The 19,313-nt window shown below is 52.2% G+C and overlaps 1 protein-coding gene across 3 annotated transcripts in view; it reads left to right on the top strand.

The window, feature by feature from the left end:
• The window catches only part of RANGAP1 (Ran GTPase activating protein 1), a 32,764-nt gene that overhangs the window by 933 nt on the left and 12,518 nt on the right, over positions 1–19,313 (top strand). Inside the window, exons 1-6 of one of the 3 annotated variants that reach the window (XM_060656255.3) lie at positions 2,244–2,429; positions 2,810–2,959; positions 8,117–8,244; positions 11,135–11,194; positions 14,409–14,588; positions 17,299–17,433. In XM_060656255.3, coding sequence (XP_060512238.1) covers positions 2,345–2,429; positions 2,810–2,959; positions 8,117–8,244; positions 11,135–11,194; positions 14,409–14,588; positions 17,299–17,433 — 738 coding nt within the window. In that variant the 5' untranslated portion in view covers positions 2,244–2,344. Of the gene's footprint in view, positions 1–2,243; positions 2,430–2,809; positions 2,960–8,116; positions 8,245–11,134; positions 11,195–14,408; positions 14,589–17,298; positions 17,434–19,313 lie in introns of those variants that run through there. The other 2 variants (XM_060656254.3, XM_060656256.3) reach the window with 2 other exon arrangements.

The raw sequence follows: 19,313 nt of genomic DNA, 5'->3' as shown, positions 1-19,313 counted from the left end.
AGGAGTAAGCCTTTTTCTAGCTGAGAAGTTCTGTGTTCCGATGGGAACCTATGCGGGAGCCCCACCACCATTTTTCTTGCCTCAAATCGCCCCATCCCACAACTGCCAGAGGTGGTGAGGTTTCAGGTTAATTTTTATTCAGTTTCACGTCTTCATTCTTGGAGCACCTTCTAGATGCCAGGCCTTAGGTTGCACATAAGTGATGCTATCAAAACATCTGTCAGAGCCTGTCCCTTCTCTGCTAGAAACCTATCAGTGGCTCTGTTAAAAGCCACCTTCTTGGGGCGCCTGGGTGGCTCAGTTGGTTAAGCGCCGGACTTCAGCTCAGGTCATGATCTCACAGTTGGTAGGTTGGAGCACGAGTTCGAGCCCCGTGTCAGGCTCTGTGCTGACAGCTCAGAGCTTGGAGCCTGCTTTGGATTCTGTGTCTCCCTCTTTCTCTGCCCCTCCCGCTTTCTCTGTCTCTCAAAAATAAATAAACATTAAAAAAATGTTTGTTTTCTTTAAAAAAAAAAAAAAGCTACATTCTTTAAATGGGCTCTGTGATTTGGGCCTGTTGTTAATTCTCTTTTCTTATTTCTTGATTTTTTTTCCTTCCCTCTCTGCACTCCAACAGTTCCTCTGATCTCCCCTTCCCTCCCCTTCCTTTCCCTTCCCTTCCCTCCCCTTCCTTTCCCTCCCTCCCCCCACTCCCACCCCCAACAAGAGCCTTTGCATTTGCTACTCCCTTTGCAAGAAAGCTCTTCCCCCAGATATCTGCCTGGCCCAATCCTTAATGTCTTTCAAGTCTTTGTTTCTTTTTTTTTTTTTAATTTTTTTTTTTTTTTTTTTTTTTTACCATTTATTTATTTTTGATACAGAGAGAGACAGAGCATGAATGGGGGAGGGTCAGAGAGAGAGGGAGACACAGCATGTGAAACAGGCTCCAGGCTCTGAGCAGTCAGCACAGAGCCCGACGCGGGGCTCGAACTCACGGACAGCGAGATCGTGACCTGAGCCGAAGCCGGACGCTCAACCGACTGAGCCACCCAGGCGCCCCTCAAGTCTTTGTTTCTTAACTCATAATATCTTCTCTAACCATCCTGTTTTAAATTGCAACCCCCAGAATATACCTTACCGCCTTCTCTGTTTATTTTTGTTCTTGTCATTGTCTTAAGATACTATCTTGTTTAGAACACATGTTTTAAGAGGGCAGGGTTTTTGTTTCATTCACTGTTGTGCTCCTGATATCTGGAGCAACGTCCAGAACACAGTGGTACTAATAAAAGTTTGTTGAATGAGTGATTAGATGCTTTCTTACCCAGAAGAATAATTCATGCTTATTGATAAAGATAGACAACCGGGGGGGGGGGGGGGTGTGCCTGGGTGGCTCAGTAGGTTAAGCATCCAATTTTTTTTTTTTTTTTTTTTTTTTTTTTTTTAAGTTCATTTATTTGCCAGAGACAGCGTGCTTATGTGCACATTGGGGAGGGGCAGAGAGAGAGAGAGAGAGACAGAATGAGAATCCCAAGCAGGCTCCACAGTGCAGACAGAGCCAGACTCAGGACCTGAACTCAGGAACCATGAGATCATGACCTGAGCCAAAGTTGGATGCTTAAACCGACTGAGCCACCCAGGTGCTCCAAGGATCCAATTCTTGATATTGGCTTGGGTCGTGATCTTGTGGTGATGAGATTAAGCCCCACGTTGGGCTCTGCACTGAGTGTGGAACTTGCTTGGAATTCTCTCTCTCCCCCCCTCCCCCTCTCCCCTTCTCTCCCTCTCTCCCTCTCTCCCTCATTCTGCCCTTCCCCTGCTCTTGCTCTCATGCTCTCTCTTTCTCGAAATAAGTGAACTTTAAAATAATAAAAAAGGCAAACCAGGGTGATAAGGGTTAAGGTAAGGAGAAGGAAGTGGGAAGCAGACCTTTTGAGCCCAGAGAAAGCCTGGGGGAAAGAGAGGATATGGGAGCCATCACAGTTGTATCTCGAGGATGAATAGATTGGGGAAGGACATGTTCTGGATGAGGAGTCTCTGTAGGCATCTCCTAGTTCTATCCTCCACATCAGTTTTCCTTGGTCTCCCCCTGATTGCATGCCATTTCCTCTTTAGGGAAATGGAGTGGGTCTTTCTGCCAGTCTGCTGAGTTCTCCAGGCCGGAAGCTCCTTTCTTCACCTCTGCCTTTGGTCTATTGTGATGGTGGCTGCTGTGATGTAGAGACCTCTGGTCTCCTAGGAACCTGAGGTCTGGCTACCATGGGCTCCCCAGTCTCCTGGCCAGGGTTGAAATCAGACGTGCAGTGGGCTGACCCCTGTTCCCCAGCCCCAGAGACATGCCAGCCAGGGTGGAGGGGCATTTCCTGGGATGGATGAACTGGATCCCTTAGCCATCTTAGTCCTGTTTGAGAAATGGGACCCTCAAACAGAGAGCAACCAAGATGATCAGGCAGGTATGTGTTGGGGGCAGGCTCTTTGCCACTGTCGGTCTGGGACTCGATTGCCATTCACTGGGACCCAGGAAATGGGCAGCTCACACGGCTATGTTTGATGTCCCAGCTGGGGCAGTTGGGGAGGGAAGCTAAAGTGAAATGGTAGCTCTTCAGAGGGTAAAACATGATTTTACTACTTTCTTGCCACTTTCTCCACCTTTCCTAGGATTGTTCCTTCCCTAATGCCGTTTCCATTTCTTCCAGTAGTTTAGCTTTTGGAGTCCCGAGAGCACAAGGGGAGGTAGGGTCAAGCCCCTGAAATGGGTTGTCTCTTACCCGGCCCTCCCCAACCAGGGGCCCTAGGAGACCACTCTCTTTTAATGTAACTTCGGCCTGCTCAGTTTGCAGATTTCCAGGGGAGCCCGGCAACGTAGCCAACATGGCCTCTGAAGACATTGCCAAGCTGGCAGAGACGCTTGCCAAAACCCAGGTGGCCGGGGGACAGCTGAGTTTCAAGGGCAAGAGCCTCAAACTCAACACTGCGGAAGATGGTGAGTTTCTGCTTGGGCTGGCCCAGGGGAAGAGAGAGAGTGTGCGAATGACCGCTTACTCTTACTCATGCTTGGGCTTGTTGAGCTCCATTATCATGTTGTTTTCCTAGTAGCTCTGTGAGATATCACTGGGCCCATTTCAGAGTAAGGCTCAAAGATGATGTGCCTACAAGTGCATGCAGACTTCCCTGCCTGTTGTCACATTTTTGGAAGGTGTCCTTGCTGGTGATGGCTTTAGGTTGGCAGGTGGGCTGTATCTTAGAGGGGATAGTAAGCAATGAGGGATCACGACAGTAGTCCCAGGATATAGCCCGTGACTTCTTACTTCAGACCTTTACCACCACGGACCCAGCCCGGTCTGAGAATCCTGGGTGCCTTCCCCAGAGCTAAGACCCTTGTGGAGCTGCATTAAAACAATAATCCAGGCCCTTTGGGAAGGTCTGTCCATGTAGCCGAATGCCCTTGGGAGAGGGATGGATGGATGTTCTTGTCTGTGTACAGGAACCAGGGCTGGAGGGAACTAGGCATCAGAATTCAGGCCCTGTCTTTTCATCCCTGGCCAAATCATGACTAACACCGGTCAGCCCTGCATCCCCTGGTGTCTGGAAGTGAAGGCACCTACATCAGTACTTGTAAGGCCTCTTGAAGTTCCGGCCCGACCAGGGAAGCTGGTCTGGACTTGCCTGGTTGTCCCGGGGTGCAGGCAGGCTTGCTCCTCTGCGCTGGCTTAGAAACGACTTGAGTCCTTGGGTGGCTGGGAACGTGGTAGCACATCTTCCGAATATCTCTGAAAGACCCTAAGATTGAGAGTTTCTGCCTGTGCTGTTATCACTTTCAGTCATGCATCATGCCTGAGGGAGGGAGGTAGAAATGTTACCATTTTATAAATAAGGAAAAAAGATTTGGAAGAACTAACTTGCCCAAGATCACACAGCTGGTAAATACCAGAGCCAGGATTTTAACTGATACCCAGCTGAATCCCTGTGCCTGTGTTTCTCAGTAGACATTCAGCTCAGTTCAGGAAACATGAATTTGCTATTAAATGCCATTCACTGGGGTGCCTGGGTGGCTCAGTCAGTTGAGCATCCGACTCTTGATTTCAGCTCAGGTCATGATCCCAGGGTTGTGGGATCAGTCCCTGTGTTGGGCTCTGGGCTGTGTGTGGAGCCTGCTTAGGATTTTCCCCATGCCCCTCTCTCTCCCTCTCCATCCCTCCCCATCCCTCCCCCTCTGCTACTCTCTCCTGCTCGCTCATGCACACACTCTCTCGCTGTAAAGTAAATGCCATTCACCGAATGCCTAGTCAGGCAGTCTTAAGTGCCATGCAAGCAATATCTCAGTTTATCCTCACAGAAGTCTTTGAGGTAGCTTTACATCCGCATTTTGGAGATGGAAAATTGAAGCCCAAGGAGGTGATATGACTTGCCTAAGGACGCAGCTATAAGCAATGGAGCCGGGATTAGAACTCAAGTTTGTCCAGCCTTAAAATCCATGTAGATGGGGCACTTGGGTGGCTCAGTCAGTTAAGTGGCCACCTCTTGATCTCAGCTCAGATCTTGATCTCAGGGTCTTGAGTTCAAGCCCCCCATTGGTCTTGGCGCTGGGCGTGAAGCCTACTTAAAAAAAAAAAAGAAATCTGTGCAGATAACCACTTCGTGAGTGCAGGCTGGACATGCTGCTTCCATTTTGTAGGTCACCAGGGAGGCCCTGCTTACAGCCCCAGCTTCTGAGGAGCTCCTAAGCTGGAGTGGGAAGGAGGTACTCAAATAACTGCCAGGGGACAGAAGGCGAGACATGCTCTGAGAAACGTGAACAGCAAGTTCTAGAAAGAAAGGCAAGGCACAGGAGTCACTTCTAGTTGAGGAGGGCCCAGGAAGTCTCCATGGATGAGGTAGTGTTTGTTGAACTGTCCTTGAAGGAGAAAGGGCACTCTAGGCAGGAGGAGCCACATGAGGTGGGCACAGGAGCTGAGACACACAGGGTGGGCTTAGGAGAAAGGAAATCAGGATGCCATAGGGCGGCCAGGGCAGAGGCTCTTGAATGCTGTGCAGAGGAGCCTGGCAGCCTAATCCTGGGCCCAGACAGGCACTCCAGGTTGGCCGGGAGTGAGCTGGCACAGTCCAGAGAGGGCAAAGGCCTGTGTGAGGAAGCCACGAAACTGATGACTGGAACAAGGTTCTTCACACTCCCCAGTAGGTCATTTAAGGACCAAAGAAAGGACTTTCTGCTTCACATGGCCGAGTCGTACACACACGGAACTTGGTACTTTGTGAAGTGGTGGAGGCTGAAAGGCGGTCCCTGCGGCGCAGCCTGGTGACAGGTGGTTTTTCAGGGGTGGTTGGGACCCATCCCTAACCCGTTGCTAAGTTACGTATAACTCCGTTTGGACTGAAAACCAAGCGAGAGAGGCAGCCCAGCGGTGATCACCCTCTCCTGTCCCAGCCTTTCCCGTGTTGGTGCTTTTCCTTCCAGGCTCACTTTGCGCTTGTGACTCTCCCCAGGGCTGAACTTCTGCACGCTGCCCGTGAATCTCTGTACTTCCGTCCCTTATAGGGCGTCTGTCTTCCCTTGGGGCCCTGACAGCTCTGTCACCTTACTCTTAAGGGCTGCATAAACATTCCCTTGAGCGGCGCTCCATTCTCCTCGTTAACCTGGGTGTTAGAGGGGCTCCATATTTTGAGCAGGTCTTTCAAGGGGCTGAGAGGTTATTTCAGCCCTGGCGCTGTGAGCCAGCTGCAGAAGAGGCCTGGGCAGCTGGGACCCGGAGTTGCAGCTCCACAGTGGCCCCCCAGGGGCGGGGGGTGTCTTAGGGGCTTCCTGCCGGGGGGCTGCATAAAGTCCCTGGTTGTATAGGAAGCAAGGATATGGGGCAGGAGCACATGGTTAGAAGTTTGGAGGACCAGTCTGAAGCTTTAACTCTGCTGTTTTCCTGAACTGGGCCGAGTTGCTTCATTCCTTGAAACCTCAGTGTCCCCTTCTAGATAATGTGGGAGGCTCTTCCCTGGCCTGCCCTCCTGGTCGTGACATGAGAAAAGGAAAATGAATGCCGGCCACCACTGTCTGGCCGAGTGACCTTAGTAGGCAGTTAGTACCTTCTCCGTGTCTCCACTTATTCAACTGTGAAGTAGATGTAACAGTAATTACTTGAGTAGGTGTGGGAGAGAATGCTAAGCACTGGTCTCTGGGGGGCAGAGTCCATGGGAGCAGGACCCAGTGAGGAAGGGGGTAAAGTCTCCACATAACAATCAAGTAATCGTGTAGAAGAGTGTCAAATTGTAGCAGGCGGCATTTGCAAGGAGACCAGGGCTGTGAAACCTGCCAGGCAGGTTGGGAGTTCGGCTGCTGGGGTGGAGGCCGAGGGAGGGAGGCAGGTACAAAGGCCCCACTGGGACAGCTTCTCAGGGAGCTCCTTCCCACCTTCCTGAAGCCCCGTCTGTGGTCTTTGTCACCTAAGAGGTCAGGTCCAGCTTTTCTCTCCCACACACACCTCCACCCCACCACCTCATCCCCTTTGCATCTCGTGCCAGCCGGACTAGATGGGCTTTGTCTCGTGCATCTAGTATGTTTTTGTTCAGATTGTAAAATTTTAATACATGCTTGTTATAGAACACAGAAATATGGAAATAAGGCAAAAAACCATACCTTTCATTGTCTCACAGCCCAGGATACAACTACTGTTAATTTTGGTGCATTTTCTTTCCAGTGTTTTTTCTAAACATAGGTGAGTTCCTTCCTTCATTCTTTCTTTCTTGTTTACTAATTGGGATCATAATGACAGGTACTTTAAAAGTTGCTTTATAACCTGGTATATCAAGAATATATTGAGCAGATTAAAAAAAAAAAAGAATTTATCAAGCACATGATGGAAAAAGCACAGAATCAGCCATAATCCCAGCACGTAGAGAAAACTGTTTGAACATTGGGTTTCTATCCTTTTAGACCTTGAGAAGAGGGTGTGGGGGGGGGGGGGCGGGGAGGGAGGGAGAGAAAGAGAGAGAGATAGAATACATTTTATCTTTTTGTTTTTATTTATTTTTTAAAAGTTTATTTTGGGGCGCCTGGGTGGCTCAGTCTGTTAAGTGGCCGATTTTGGCTCAGGTCATGATCTCGCGGTCCGTGAGTTCAAGCCCCGCCTCAGGCTCTGTGCTGACAGCTCAGAGCCTGGAGCCTGTTTCAGATTCTGTGTCTCCCTCTCTCTGACCCTCCCCCATTCATCCTGTCTCTCTCTGTCTCAAAAATAAATAAACATTAAAAAAAAAAAAAAAAGTTTGAGAGAGATTGTGTACACACGTGCAAGTTGGAGGTGGGGGGCGAGGGGGCGGGGAGAGAATCCCAAGCAGGCTCCTTGCTGTCAGCACAGAGCCCCATGCGGAGCTTGAACTCACAAACTGTGAGACCATGACCTGAGCTGAAATCAAGAGTCAGACGCTTAACCGACTGAGCCGTGTTCCCTGGTAGAATGTGAGCCTGTCCAGTCTCCTTTGCAAGCCCCGTATGTATTTTTTAATAGGTATAATATTTTACATGTGTGGTCAGACCAAACACCAGTGGAAAACCTCATTATTCACTTATCACTATGACATGAGTATTTTCCAAGTCAGGTAAACACCTGTGTCGCCATTCATGATGACGGCAGCGTAACCTTGTAATGTATCCCAGTGAATTAACCTGTTCTCTGCTGATGGGCGTTTAGCTTGTTTGGGATTTTTCGTCATAACAAAAACAATACAGTAATGAGCACCCCACGCATGAATCCTGTGACACTGACAGCCTTCATGTGGTTGTACCCCCGGTCCTCTGACTTGGATGCTGTTTTCCTGCTTGGAAAACACCCCCCATGCAGAGAGCCTCCTCACACACCACCTATAAAGTGCTTCAAGCCCCTTTGCCCTATGCCGCCTGTTTCTTTCCTCCTTTGTGTCCCAAGCCTTCCATATACCTGCCACCTCTAACACTCACTGCAGAGGAATTGTTTTTGTAGCCGTGTTCCCCGGTAGAATGTGAGCCTGTCCAGTCTCCTTTGCAAGCCAGGGCCCAGCACACAGCAGGCATACTATGGCTGTTGGAATTGTGAGTGACGAGGTAGTGGCCGGGCTCTCTTCTGCCTCAGTTGTTGGTGATTCCAGAATCTAAGGTTCTGTTCTTTGGTCCTTCCAGCCAAAGATGTGATTAAAGAGATCGAAGACTTCGATGGCTTAGAGGCTCTGCGCCTGGAGGGCAATACGGTGGGCGTGGAGGCAGCCAGGGTCATCGCCAAGGCCTTGGAGAAGAAATCAGAGTTGAAGGTAAGATTTGCAGGGCGAGCAGGCCCAGACTGGTTGGGGCTAAGCTTCCACTCAGGCCACCACAACCCCTGCCTATGTCTAGACCCTTCTAGGGTCCTGCCTTGCTGGCGGTCACCATGAACAGCTCCTCTTGTTGCTCTGGCCTCCCGGTGCTGGCCAGAACCCCTCTCCCTGCATGATATGTCCACTTGGGTCCCCCAGTAACAGATAAGAATGTCAGGTTTATCCAGTAACATCCATGAAAGATAAAGGAGAAAGAAGCGGAACTGGACAGAGAGAGCCTTCAGCTAACCCCACTTTAGGGGACTCCCATGAAATTCCAGTCCTTCAAAATGCTCTGTGAGAAGAGTTGGGGTATCATGTGTTTAAAACGTCAGGAAGGTGTCCCTGCACGCTCTCCATTCCCAGGAATCCTACTGTTTATTAGCACATTAAAGCCTCTGCAGAGCCACGAGGGAGAACCCTACTTTCCCAACTGCAAATGGTGCTCAGTGCCTGTGGGACCAGTCTTGTGCTGGGCTCTTCTGCACATGTCATTTAATCCTCACTGCACCCTGGGGAATAAAGACTGGGTCCCTTTTGTAAGTCAAGGGAACCGAGGCTCAGAGGAGCTGAGTAAACAGCCCAGGATCCTAATGCTGACAAGTAGCCCAGCCACATGGCACAGTCTCAAGTCCAGTGCTCTTTCCCAGCCCCACTGTGCTTTCCGAAGGGAAGGAATGCAGGGCCAGAGCCGGCAGAGCGGGTTTGCCCAGTGAGGACCTAGAGCTAGTCCGTGAGGTGGCCTTGCTGTTGTTTCCTCGGGAAAATGGCGGTCAGGTTAATAGCCAAGCCGTTGGCTGTTTCTTCTTTTTGGCCCGGTGCCTGTTGTTTTCCTGAGCATAAGCTGGGACGCTGTCCTGCAAAAGAACTCAACCCACCCCAGCGACCAGTGAAGGGGCAGGAATGGAGTAGCTGTGGCCTGGGCCCGGAGGCCACACGAGCTGTGCTTTGGCATCTGGGTTTAAGCCCTGGTACCACCACCTTATCTGCGTTATGTGGCCTTGCACCAAACTCTGCTCTGAGTCTGGGCTCCTCTGTAAAAGGGTTTTCTTCCCTGTGAGTTGGCCTCGGTGACCAGGCTTGTGCAGGCTTGTGTCATGAGAGAGCTTGGCCATCAGGAGTGCCTTGCGCATCTTGTCATCCTGTGCAGACCTAGCGCCTTGAGTCGCTCCACCCAGCATCTCAGCTCTGCGAGTGCAGGAGGGAGCCAGGGTTGGGTCAGGGTCCTGGTGGCAGGGGTGTTCTGGGCAGGGGTGCCGATGCGAGTTAAGATGTTACCACCCTTCTTGCAACACAGGCATAAGCTAGGTCTTGACAGATGAGAAAAGTGTGGTCCAGGGTCAGACATCTCAGGAGTGGGATCAGAGTCCAGATAACAGCCCAGCATCATAACTGCTCTGCGGTTACTACTGCTCACTTAGAGATTGTTAAGGCCAAAAGCTTCATTCCAAAGAGGGGATCCCAGGGGTCAGAGACTGGGCGGGATGAATGGCCGGCCTGGAGTCAGCTAAGATGGAATTGGAACCTAGTCCTTGTGCTCCAAATCCCCATGCTGACCCTTGACCCATCAGACATGGGTTTGGGAAGCTTCGGGGTAAGGTGCCAGTTGTTAGGGTTCTGGCGCTCAGGCTGTGGCTGCCTGTCCTGACCCTGAGCACCGGTCTTCAGATGTGACTCACTGAGCCCACCCATGTAGACTGCCCCCCCCCCAGCCCCGCCCCCCAGGCCCTGCAGGTGTTGATTTGTTTACTGGAGGCCTTGAGAATTCTAAGGATACCAGTTTGCCCAGTACTTAAGGTTCGATTTATTTAGTTCAGACACTTCAAGGACTGGATTTTCAAGGGAAAGTTGCTTTGGGTTCCATCATTCCCAGGATTGGCCCAGGAAAGGCTGGAGCTGCCTGAGTTGATATTTTGGATGGACATAGCAACCAGAGTTGAAGGGTAAGGCTGTGTGCTTGGAGCTTTTAAACTCTGCTGGCCTATCATAGAGCCGCCGCCTTGGTGCCATTACCTGATATTTTGTTTAAATCAGCTCACTTTAATGTCATGTAAAAGCAAACATCCCTTCTGTAAATGTAAAGTGGTTTTCCTTACCATAAAGGAAACAAAATAGCGTTATTAAATTCTGGTTTGACGCATCGTCCCCTCTTGAGCGTGAGTCCTGCTCATCCTTTTTTCAAAGGCTGATGAGCAAGGAGCGGAGAGGTGGGCAAGATCCACCAGCCCCAAAGCAAGGCTACCTTCTGGAGGTGATCAGAGGGTTGAAAAGAGCCTTGAAGGGTGCGTGGCTGGTGCTCTCCCAGTCAGTAGAGCATGAGACTCTTGGTCTCGGAGTCATGAGTTTGAGCCCCCCATTGGGCATAGAGATTACTTAAAAAAAAAAAAAAAAGCCTTGAAAAATTAGTAACTTCCTGGCTGCTGGATCCTATTTGGTTATTTTCTGCCCCTGCCACCCAAATCCTGACATGTGTTCCTTCACCCACAGTGTACGGGGAAACTGATGTTGGAAACGAGCGCTGGGCCAGGAGTCTGGCATATTGGCCCTGGTCCTGCCACTGCCCTGGGCCTGGGGCCGGTCTTTTCCTTCTCAGCCTGGTTTCTCTCCTGGAAAACGAGAGGATTGGGCCAATCAGGTTTTCCTGACAGTTCTGCTGAGCCCTGTATGGCCTTTGGAGGCCACCAGGTTCCCCCAACTTCCACCAGAGCTGGGCCAGCTTTTTGCTGAGGAAACTCAAATTAAAAATTAAGAAGCATTGTAACTGTCAGTGGTCCACAAGGGTTAGGTGCTGCCTGCAGGCCACCTCTGAGGGGCACCCCTAATGCTTCTCTTCCTCCTCCTTCCAAAGCGATGCCACTGGAGTGACATGTTCACAGGGAGATTGCGGTCTGAGATCCCACCAGCCCTGGTAAGTGCACAGTCCGCTGCTCCCCTCCCCCGGGCACAGGAGCCCCTTTAGCAGTTCCCAGGGCTTTTTTTCACACTTTTGTCCACACTTTCTTCACCCTGTGATGAAGATGCTGGAATAGAAGCCAGGGGAGCACAACATCTGTCTTGTGTCCTGATGGGCAGGTGGGGGTACAGGTGAGAATGGAGACTTGAGGCCTAGTGATAGGAGGTACAGCAGCGCCCAGGGATTCCAGGGTTCATTCCTGAGCTTCGTGGTTTCACCCTCACCGCAGATCTCACTCCCTCCGCTCTTACTCCTCTCTTAGCTTTGCACTTCCCTGTGCTCCCCATCATGCCCTTCTGTGGCCCCCCCATCTCCCCCTGGGCCCTCCCTTTCTCCATACCACTGTTTTTGCTTTGCTTCTCATCATGGGTGGCTTCCATCCACACTGTTTTCCATTTCCCCGTTCCTGGGGCTCAGCTTGGCTCGGGTCAGGTTCCCAGCCTGGGGTTCGGTGGGTGGGGTGAGAGGGGGCATCACTGAGCAGAACGTGGCTTGCCTGGGGCTCAAGGGAAAGAGGCAGGGCTGGTAATAGGCAGCCTTTCAGTAACATGGGGCCTAGTACATGAGATGCCTTCACGGTGAGGTTCTTGGTCAGTTATTTGTTGTGACCATCTGTGTTATGGGGTCTCTCACCCTGATTGTGCAGGCTGCCTTCTCAGTCCTCCGTGCCTCTAGTCAATGCGGGGGTTCCTGAGGTGCCCATGTACCAACCTCATTTCTAAAGCACCTCACTCTGGGGGAACCTGGCTCAGTGGAGTGTGTGACTCTTGATCTCAGGATCGTGAGTTCAAGCCCCATGTTGGGTGTAGAGCTTACATTTAAATGAATGCATAGATCTATAAACAAATATATTAATAAATAAATGTACGTAATAATAATGGGACACCTGGGTGGCTCAGTCGATTAAGTGTCCAACTCTTGATTTTAGCTCAGGTCATTATCTCCTGGTTGGCGAGATCAAGCCCTGAGTTGGGCTCTGTGCTGTCAACTTGGGATCCTCTCTCTGCCCCTCCCCTGATCTCATGTGCACAGTGTGCTCTCTCTCTCTCTTTCTCTCTTGAAATAAGTCAACATTTAAAAAATAATAAAGCACCTTGGTTTGGTAAACAACTAAAGGTGATTCAGGAAGTGACAGGTGCCCTAATGGGGACTCCAGAGGGAGGGCTCCTCTGTTGGGGGATTGAGGAAGCCCTTGGGGAGCTGGTTAAGTTACCAGTCTCAAAGGGTGAACAAGAACCAGGTGAAGGTAGAATTTAGAGTATAAATTACGTGAATTCATTTGGAGGTTTGTATGTAAAAGGATTGAAAGTTAGAAGAGGTTGGGATGCCTGGGTGGCTCAGTCAGTTGAGCGTCCGACCTGACTTCGGCTCAGGTCATGGTCTCATGGTTTGTGAGTTTGAGCCCTGCATCAGGCTCTGTGCTGACAGCTCAGAGCCTAGAGCCTGCTTTGGATTGTGTGTCTCCCTCTCTCTCTGCTCCTCCCTTATGCACTTGCTCGCGTTCTCTCTCTCCCAAAAATAAATAAACATTAAAAAGAAAAGTTAAAAAAAGTTAGAAGAGGGAGGGAAGAAAACATACTTGTTGGATACGAACTATGGGCCCCTGTGTGCATTATTTTACCTGAATTTTGGCATTTAAGTTTCTCAATTTTTTTTAAAGTTTATTTTGAGAGACTGTGTGTGTGTGTGTGTGTGTGTGTGTGTGTGTGTGTGTACAGACACATGGGTGGGCAGAGAGCAAGAGGGAGAGAGAGAATCGCACGTTAGACCAGAGCCGGATGCGGGCTCAAACTTATGAACCTGACCTGAGGTTCATGATCATGACCTGAGCTGAAACCAAGAGTCAGACGCTTAACCAGCTGAGTTACTCAGGCATCCCAAGTTTCTCCATCTTTAAAGGAGATATTCTTATCTCCGTATTACCAGCAACAAGAGTGAATCTTAGAAAGGCAGGTAAGAGAATTTGGGGTCAGGGAAAGGCGTGAGATGCAGGGATGGTGGAGCAGACACAGAGGGTTCAGCAACTCTGACTGCTGGAGGGCTGGAGGTCCTCGGGGCCAGATGGCAGGGGCGTGGCCTTCTCCCAAGGTTGGGGCAGCCAGAGAATGGCCCTCTGTTGCTGAGTCAGTGGTGGGGAAGACAGTGGAAACTGCCTCAGCTATCCTGTCCGTGGCCTGGGCAGGGACGGTGTCTCTTGCTACCCCCTGCCCTCCACTGGGAACCGTGTGCATGATGAGTGCCCCGCCTGTTTCTGCCCCCAGTTTCTGGTAGAGCCTCCTCCTCACCCATCTCCTGGGGAACTGTAGGTATCCCCAGCCCAGGAGGTTCCCAGGAGAGCTCGGTGTCTCCATGCCACGTCGGTCCTGGGCTGTGGCTCGGAGACAGGCACCCATCTGCCCGGTGCCCGCCAGAAACCCCGGAGGCCTCAGCGGTGCCTGCCTCCCTCCTGCACATCCTCTGAACGCCCAGCTTCTGCAGGTCTTCCTCCCTCTGTGAGGCCTGTGACTGACCTGGGGCTCACGTCTCCCATCTCCCACCACGCTGGCCAGCCAGCTTCCTCCTCTGCTGCCTGGATCACTGCCTCATGCTCCTGGGCGGGCAGTCGGCATATCCGGTGTCCCTCTACACATCAGTGTGCCCTCCTCAGACTTGGAGGATGTGTCCTCTCTGTCCCTCACCCACCTCAAAGCCCTTTGCTCTCGGGCTTATAGGGTCACAGTCCTTGGCCTAATGTTCGGGCCGCTTGCCTGATTTGACTCCTCTCTTTCCTTCCAGCCTCAACCTCTTCTGGAGTCCTAGACACACAGTAGGCTGCTTCACGCCTGTGTCTTTGTTTATGTTCTTTTGTTTGCTTATGTTCGTGTTTTTACTGTTGGCTGGAATCGCCTCATCTGTGGTTAACTGATTCTCATCCAGCCTGAGCTCATATGCCACCTTCTATAGGAAGCCTTCCTTGACCACCCCCATGTATACCAAGCCCCACGCCCCACGCCCCACCTGAATTGGGAGCCCTCTTCAGGGTTTCCAGTCCTGGATATAAAATAGGGACAGCTCTGTACTGAAACGGTCTGTGTCTCTGCCTGGGTGCCCCCTGAGGGCAGGGGTCCTGGCACAGAAGCAACATCTGGTGGGTGTCTGTGATTCTGAGATGAGCCCTTTCTGTGCCCAGACCTCACTAGGGGAGGGACTCATCACAGCCGGGGCGCAGCTGGTTGAGCTGGACCTGAGCGACAACGCGTTTGGGCCTGACGGCGTTCGAGGCTTCGAGGCCCTGCTCAAGAGTTCCGCCTGCTTCACCCTTCACGAGCTCAAACTCAACAACTGTGGCATGGGCATCGGAGGTGGCAAGGTGGGTGTGGCGGGCCCTCCCGCATGTGCCTGTTGTCCCTCACCCTTCTTCCCTCCCTGCCTGGTCTCCTGCTGCGTTTGCATCCATTGGAAATATGTGCCCTTGGCCACCATCTGGGATGGCTGGGTTGTTGTTTTTCTCTTCAGAGGAGAAAGGCCTCAAAGGCAGCTGCCTGTGGCCAGTGGGGAGAGGAGGTGGAGGCCTGGAGGGCGGGGTTGCCAAGCAACCGTTCCCCGGTTCTTGGTGTTGTCTTGGCAACACAGAGGCAGTGTCGCATACATGCTCGACCTGCTGGCTCTGCAGAGTGCAGGGCTTGGGCATCCCAGACTCGCTGTGCCCTCAGAACAGCTGGCAGAGCCACGTGAGGCCCAGTGTGTGCACGTGGGGGAGGGAACCCAGGAAGAGAAACTGCTTGGGCCTGGGCACAGCTCACCCTCTTCCTGGACAGGGCCCCCCCTGTCCTCCCAACCAGTTGGGCTGGTCAGCACAGAAAGGCGTGTCTTCTCTTCCCAGAACCTGTACTGGGGGAGCCCGGCCTTGTTCTCTTTTCCGTCGTTCTGGCTCCTTTAGGCCCAGATACCAGAAAGACCAATTCCCATCCTCCCTACCTCCATTCACATTCTGAACAAAAGAAGAAAAGGGTTGGGACACAGGACGTACAGCGACTGGGGACATCTTCTTTTTGAAGGTGTGTTAAATGCACACCCTCGTTCTCCCACTCGTGCTGAAATGGGGGGTGATGCTCTTCCCAGTCTTCCAGTTAACTGGACTTGGGTCAAGCCCCCAGATGGCGTTGCTAGGGTGGGACTAATGTGGGATTTGGACCTGCTTCCGTGCACCCATCAGAGCAGCAAGGGGAGCTTGTGTTGTGCTCTCAGTGTCCCAGGCTGAGGTCCCGGAGCGGCCTCCCCTGCAGGGGGTGCCTGTTGCCTCTCGCCCCCTGGGAGGGAGATTCGGGGCGTGCTCCCAGCTGTCTCGACCTGCCCCCCACAGTCTAATTGGGGAATAAGCCGTGCATGTGTTAAGACATTAAGGTGCTGACATCAGCACAGAAAACAGGTCCAGCCCAACCTAGAGTGGGGTGTGCTGGGGGAGCCGGACACCTGCCTGTAATCTGCCTCAGCCTTCCATTAGCTGCCTTCTGCTGTGCAGCGTCCGGGGGGACTGAGCTTCCAGAACTGGCTGTCAGGCATTGCCCTTACTTCAGCACGTGGGATGGCCTAGGGAACACAATAGTTTGAACCCAGGGGCCTCCTGGCAGCCCCGCTCCACTCTCGAATGTGATTTGTACTTGGCTTTACCTTCCTCACCACTCATTCGGTGAGAGCTTTTTGTCACATCTCGTGGGTGCCGGCCTTGCTGATCTGAACCTCCCGGGGGCCGCAAGCACCAGGGTCTCCGGGTCCTTCAGGATCTGTTCCCTCCAGCTGGAATACATTCAGTGTGGCCAGTGTGCCATGCACATGGGAATTGGAGGGGCCTCGAGGATTCACGTGGGAATGAGACATAGCTCTCTGCTTGGAGCTCTCCAGACCCAGAGTCCCCAAGCTGGACTCTTGTAGGAGCGATGACCTCACCACGGTGACTCCAGAGGGAAGTGGGGAGAATGGGGGGTGCTGGTACAGTTGGCTGCCTCCTCTGCAAAGGTTCCTCAGGAGGCTGGTTGGTGGCGGAAATCCACAGTCTCTACTGAGCATGTGCACGGCTCACCGCATCAGGAGTCAGGCTGGTGGTGGCTCCCAGGGACAGAATGCTGTGCAGGCAGGCTGACCTGGCTGTCAGTTGCAGTTCCGATGCATATTTGCTGTGAGACCGTGGCCGGCTCAGTTACCTGTCTGAGCCTCGGCTTCCTTGTTTATAGTTGAAAGCCAATACCCCTTGCCTCCCAGGCTCATGTTGAGGTTGAAACGAGGTGCGAGAGGACCCTCGTTGAGCGTGCTGATGGCCTGTCGGTGCTGTGGAGACATTGCTTCTCTCCTGCTGCCCTTCTTGTGAATCTTTTATGTTTTATTTACTGTGGTGTCTCTGGTTCCCAGCAGCCAGCCAGTATTTTTTAACTCTTGGCTCTGTTGGTTTCACCCGTGTAGAAGCCACCTCCTGGCACCACCTCAACAGCAGGACAAACTGGGTTTCCGGTTTTTCCTCCCAGCAGCTGAGACCCTGCCGTGTGTGGCTGGCCTGGGCACAGGCATGTGTCCGATGAGTGTGGCAGGGCCATGGTCTCATCCAGCTCCCCTTAGGCGTTGGGGAACATGCAAGAGATGCCAGAAGATTTAGGTTCTGGTCCAGACTCAGCCACTTGCTTACCGACTAGAGGAATGTTTCTGTCCCTCTTGGAGCCTGAGTTTCTTTAGCCAGAAAGTGGGAATCACGATGGTCCCCATCTGACAGGGCATCTGGCAGTAAAGTGAGCTGACTGAAGCACCTTCCCTAGGACCTGTCTTTCAGTTGACCTGCCCATGTTGGAGTCTCCCTTCCTGCCAGGTCTCTATCTCCCCGTCTCTAACAGGCACAGGGTGGTGGGACACGCAAATGAAGTGGAATATGGGAAAGCCCTTCGTTGTAAGCTGTGGGTGCTGGCACACGTGCAGTACGGCCATGGTGCTTATGAGCCGTTCTTGTCCCTGTGGCCACCGCCAGTAGGTGGCATGGGAGGTTGAAGACCAGGCCTCCTGCCTCAGGGCTGGGCCCCTTGCCTTTTCCCCCACAGATCCTGGCAGCGGCTCTGACTGAGTGTCACCGGAAGTCCAGTGCCCAGGGCAAGCCACTGGGCCTGAAGGTCTTCGTGGCTGGCAGAAACCGCCTGGAGAACGATGGAGCCACTGCCTTGGCGGAAGCTTTCGGGGTGAGGCTTTTAATCCTGGTCTGCATCCCTACTCTGGAATTGAGCTGCGAGGCCTAGGGCGAGCCGCTTCCCCTCTCTGAGCCTGCTGGCTCATTCTGCAGTGGGGCAGAATGCCTGTGATGTGTCTGAAAAGCCACCCCATCCAGCACTGCAGGTGAATTGGTAGTGGCTCCTGGAATCCTGTTTGAGAAGATTGTGTGTGGCTCTGATCAGTGAGTGAGGTCTGCCTGGCTCAGATATGGGAGTCAGGGGTGCCAGAGCAGCGAGCAGGACGACGGCCTGGCATGACGTCAGCCTGCGCTCCCTGAAGGTCAGTGTCTCTGCCTCTAGTGGGTGGGGCACAGAGATGGAGTGAGTCCTCAGACTCACCCTTGCGACGGAGGTAGGGGGCAGTGGCCCAGGTGCCCTTACCCCCTACTCCTCTCCTTCCACTCTCCTCTCTCCTCATAGCTGCCCTGGTGCCCTGCCCCCTCCCCTGACACTGTTGAGATCTTGACTGTGAGCTCCGGGAGAGGGCCACCCCTACCCCATGGGGCTGGGAACGTTGGAGTCTGTCTTTTCACTTAATGTAAATGTTTTCTGTGGCAGACAGTATCCTAGCGGTATTAACTGTATTCAGGCCACAGCAACATCCCCCATAGTGTTGCTACTTCAGACGGTCTACCTGGTGGAGCGCCTGCCTCAGGCAGAGAGTGAGAATAGTGGGGGACAAGTGCCTTACTGGACCCCGGGCTGCAGGAGAGCTCTTGCTGCCTCTGGAGCCGGAGGAGCCTAGTTACCGTCCTTGTAAACATCATGACGTTAAAGGTTACGCCTTCTCTGCGCCCCTTCCCTCACCTTGCCGTCCCCAGTGTGGTGGGTGGGAATGGGGATGTGCTGTGGTTGTGCTAGGCATCCATCAGATGTCCTTCTGTGCTCTTGGACTTGGGGTCCGTAGGATGCCTCTAGTCTGTGGATAGAACCCAGGGAGTCTTTGAACGTGGATGGGGGAAGATTGCATGATTATTAACACTAACGTAACTAAAATGTAGTGGGTTTTTTAAATTACTTTACTTTGAGAGACAAAGAGTGCAAGCGGGGAGGGGCAGAGAGAGAGAGATTGAATCCCAAGCAGCCACCGCACAGAGCCTGATACGGGGCTCCATCTTACGAACTGTGAGATCATGCCCTAAGCCACCCAGGTGCCCTTAAGATGTAGTGTTACCTTCAGTTGTGAAAGTAGACGATAAGCCTCAGCTGCTTTAGAAATGCCCACGATTGGGCACCTAGGTGGCTCAGTCGGTTAAGTGTCTGACTTCAGCTCAGGTCATGATCTCAGGGTTCGAGAATTTGAGCCCCGCATCGGGCTCGCCTGCTTCAGATCCTTTGTCCCTGCCCTCTCTGCCCCTCTCGCTCTTGCACTTTGTCTGTCTCTCTCAAAAAATAAACTTAAAAAAAAGAAAGAAAAAAGAGAAAACACCCGCCCGTGATTGTGTTGATGGTAGAAATCACAGATATTTTCACGTGAAATAGTTGTACAGATCTACAGAAACGTTTCTCATGTGGTAGCGTCACAATAACCGCAGACTTGCCCTGAGGTGCTGTTGTTCAGTGGCTTTGTAATATGGTGAACACATATTACTCCAGCACACCTTTGGGGTTTTTTCTAACTGTTTTGAGGATTGTCTTCCAGTTGAGTTGACTTCCTTTGTAGTCCTATATAATTTGTTTTAAAATTATTAAACATGCTAAGAAAGGTGCCGGGGGTTTTACCAGACCGCCGGAAGGGTCTGCGGCACAGAAAATATTGAGCAGCCCTGACTGGTAGCGTTCCTCGGTTGGCCTGCCTGTATTTGCTTGTGAACCCTCTGCGCTGTTCTGGTAGCCTGGAACAATGAAAG

Source organism: Panthera onca, chromosome B4 (genome assembly GCF_046562875.1).
Source record: "Panthera onca isolate mPanOnc1 chromosome B4, mPanOnc1 haplotype 2, whole genome shotgun sequence".
NCBI lineage: Eukaryota > Metazoa > Chordata > Mammalia > Carnivora > Felidae > Panthera > Panthera onca.
This window is presented reverse-complemented; position numbering and strand designations above follow the sequence as displayed.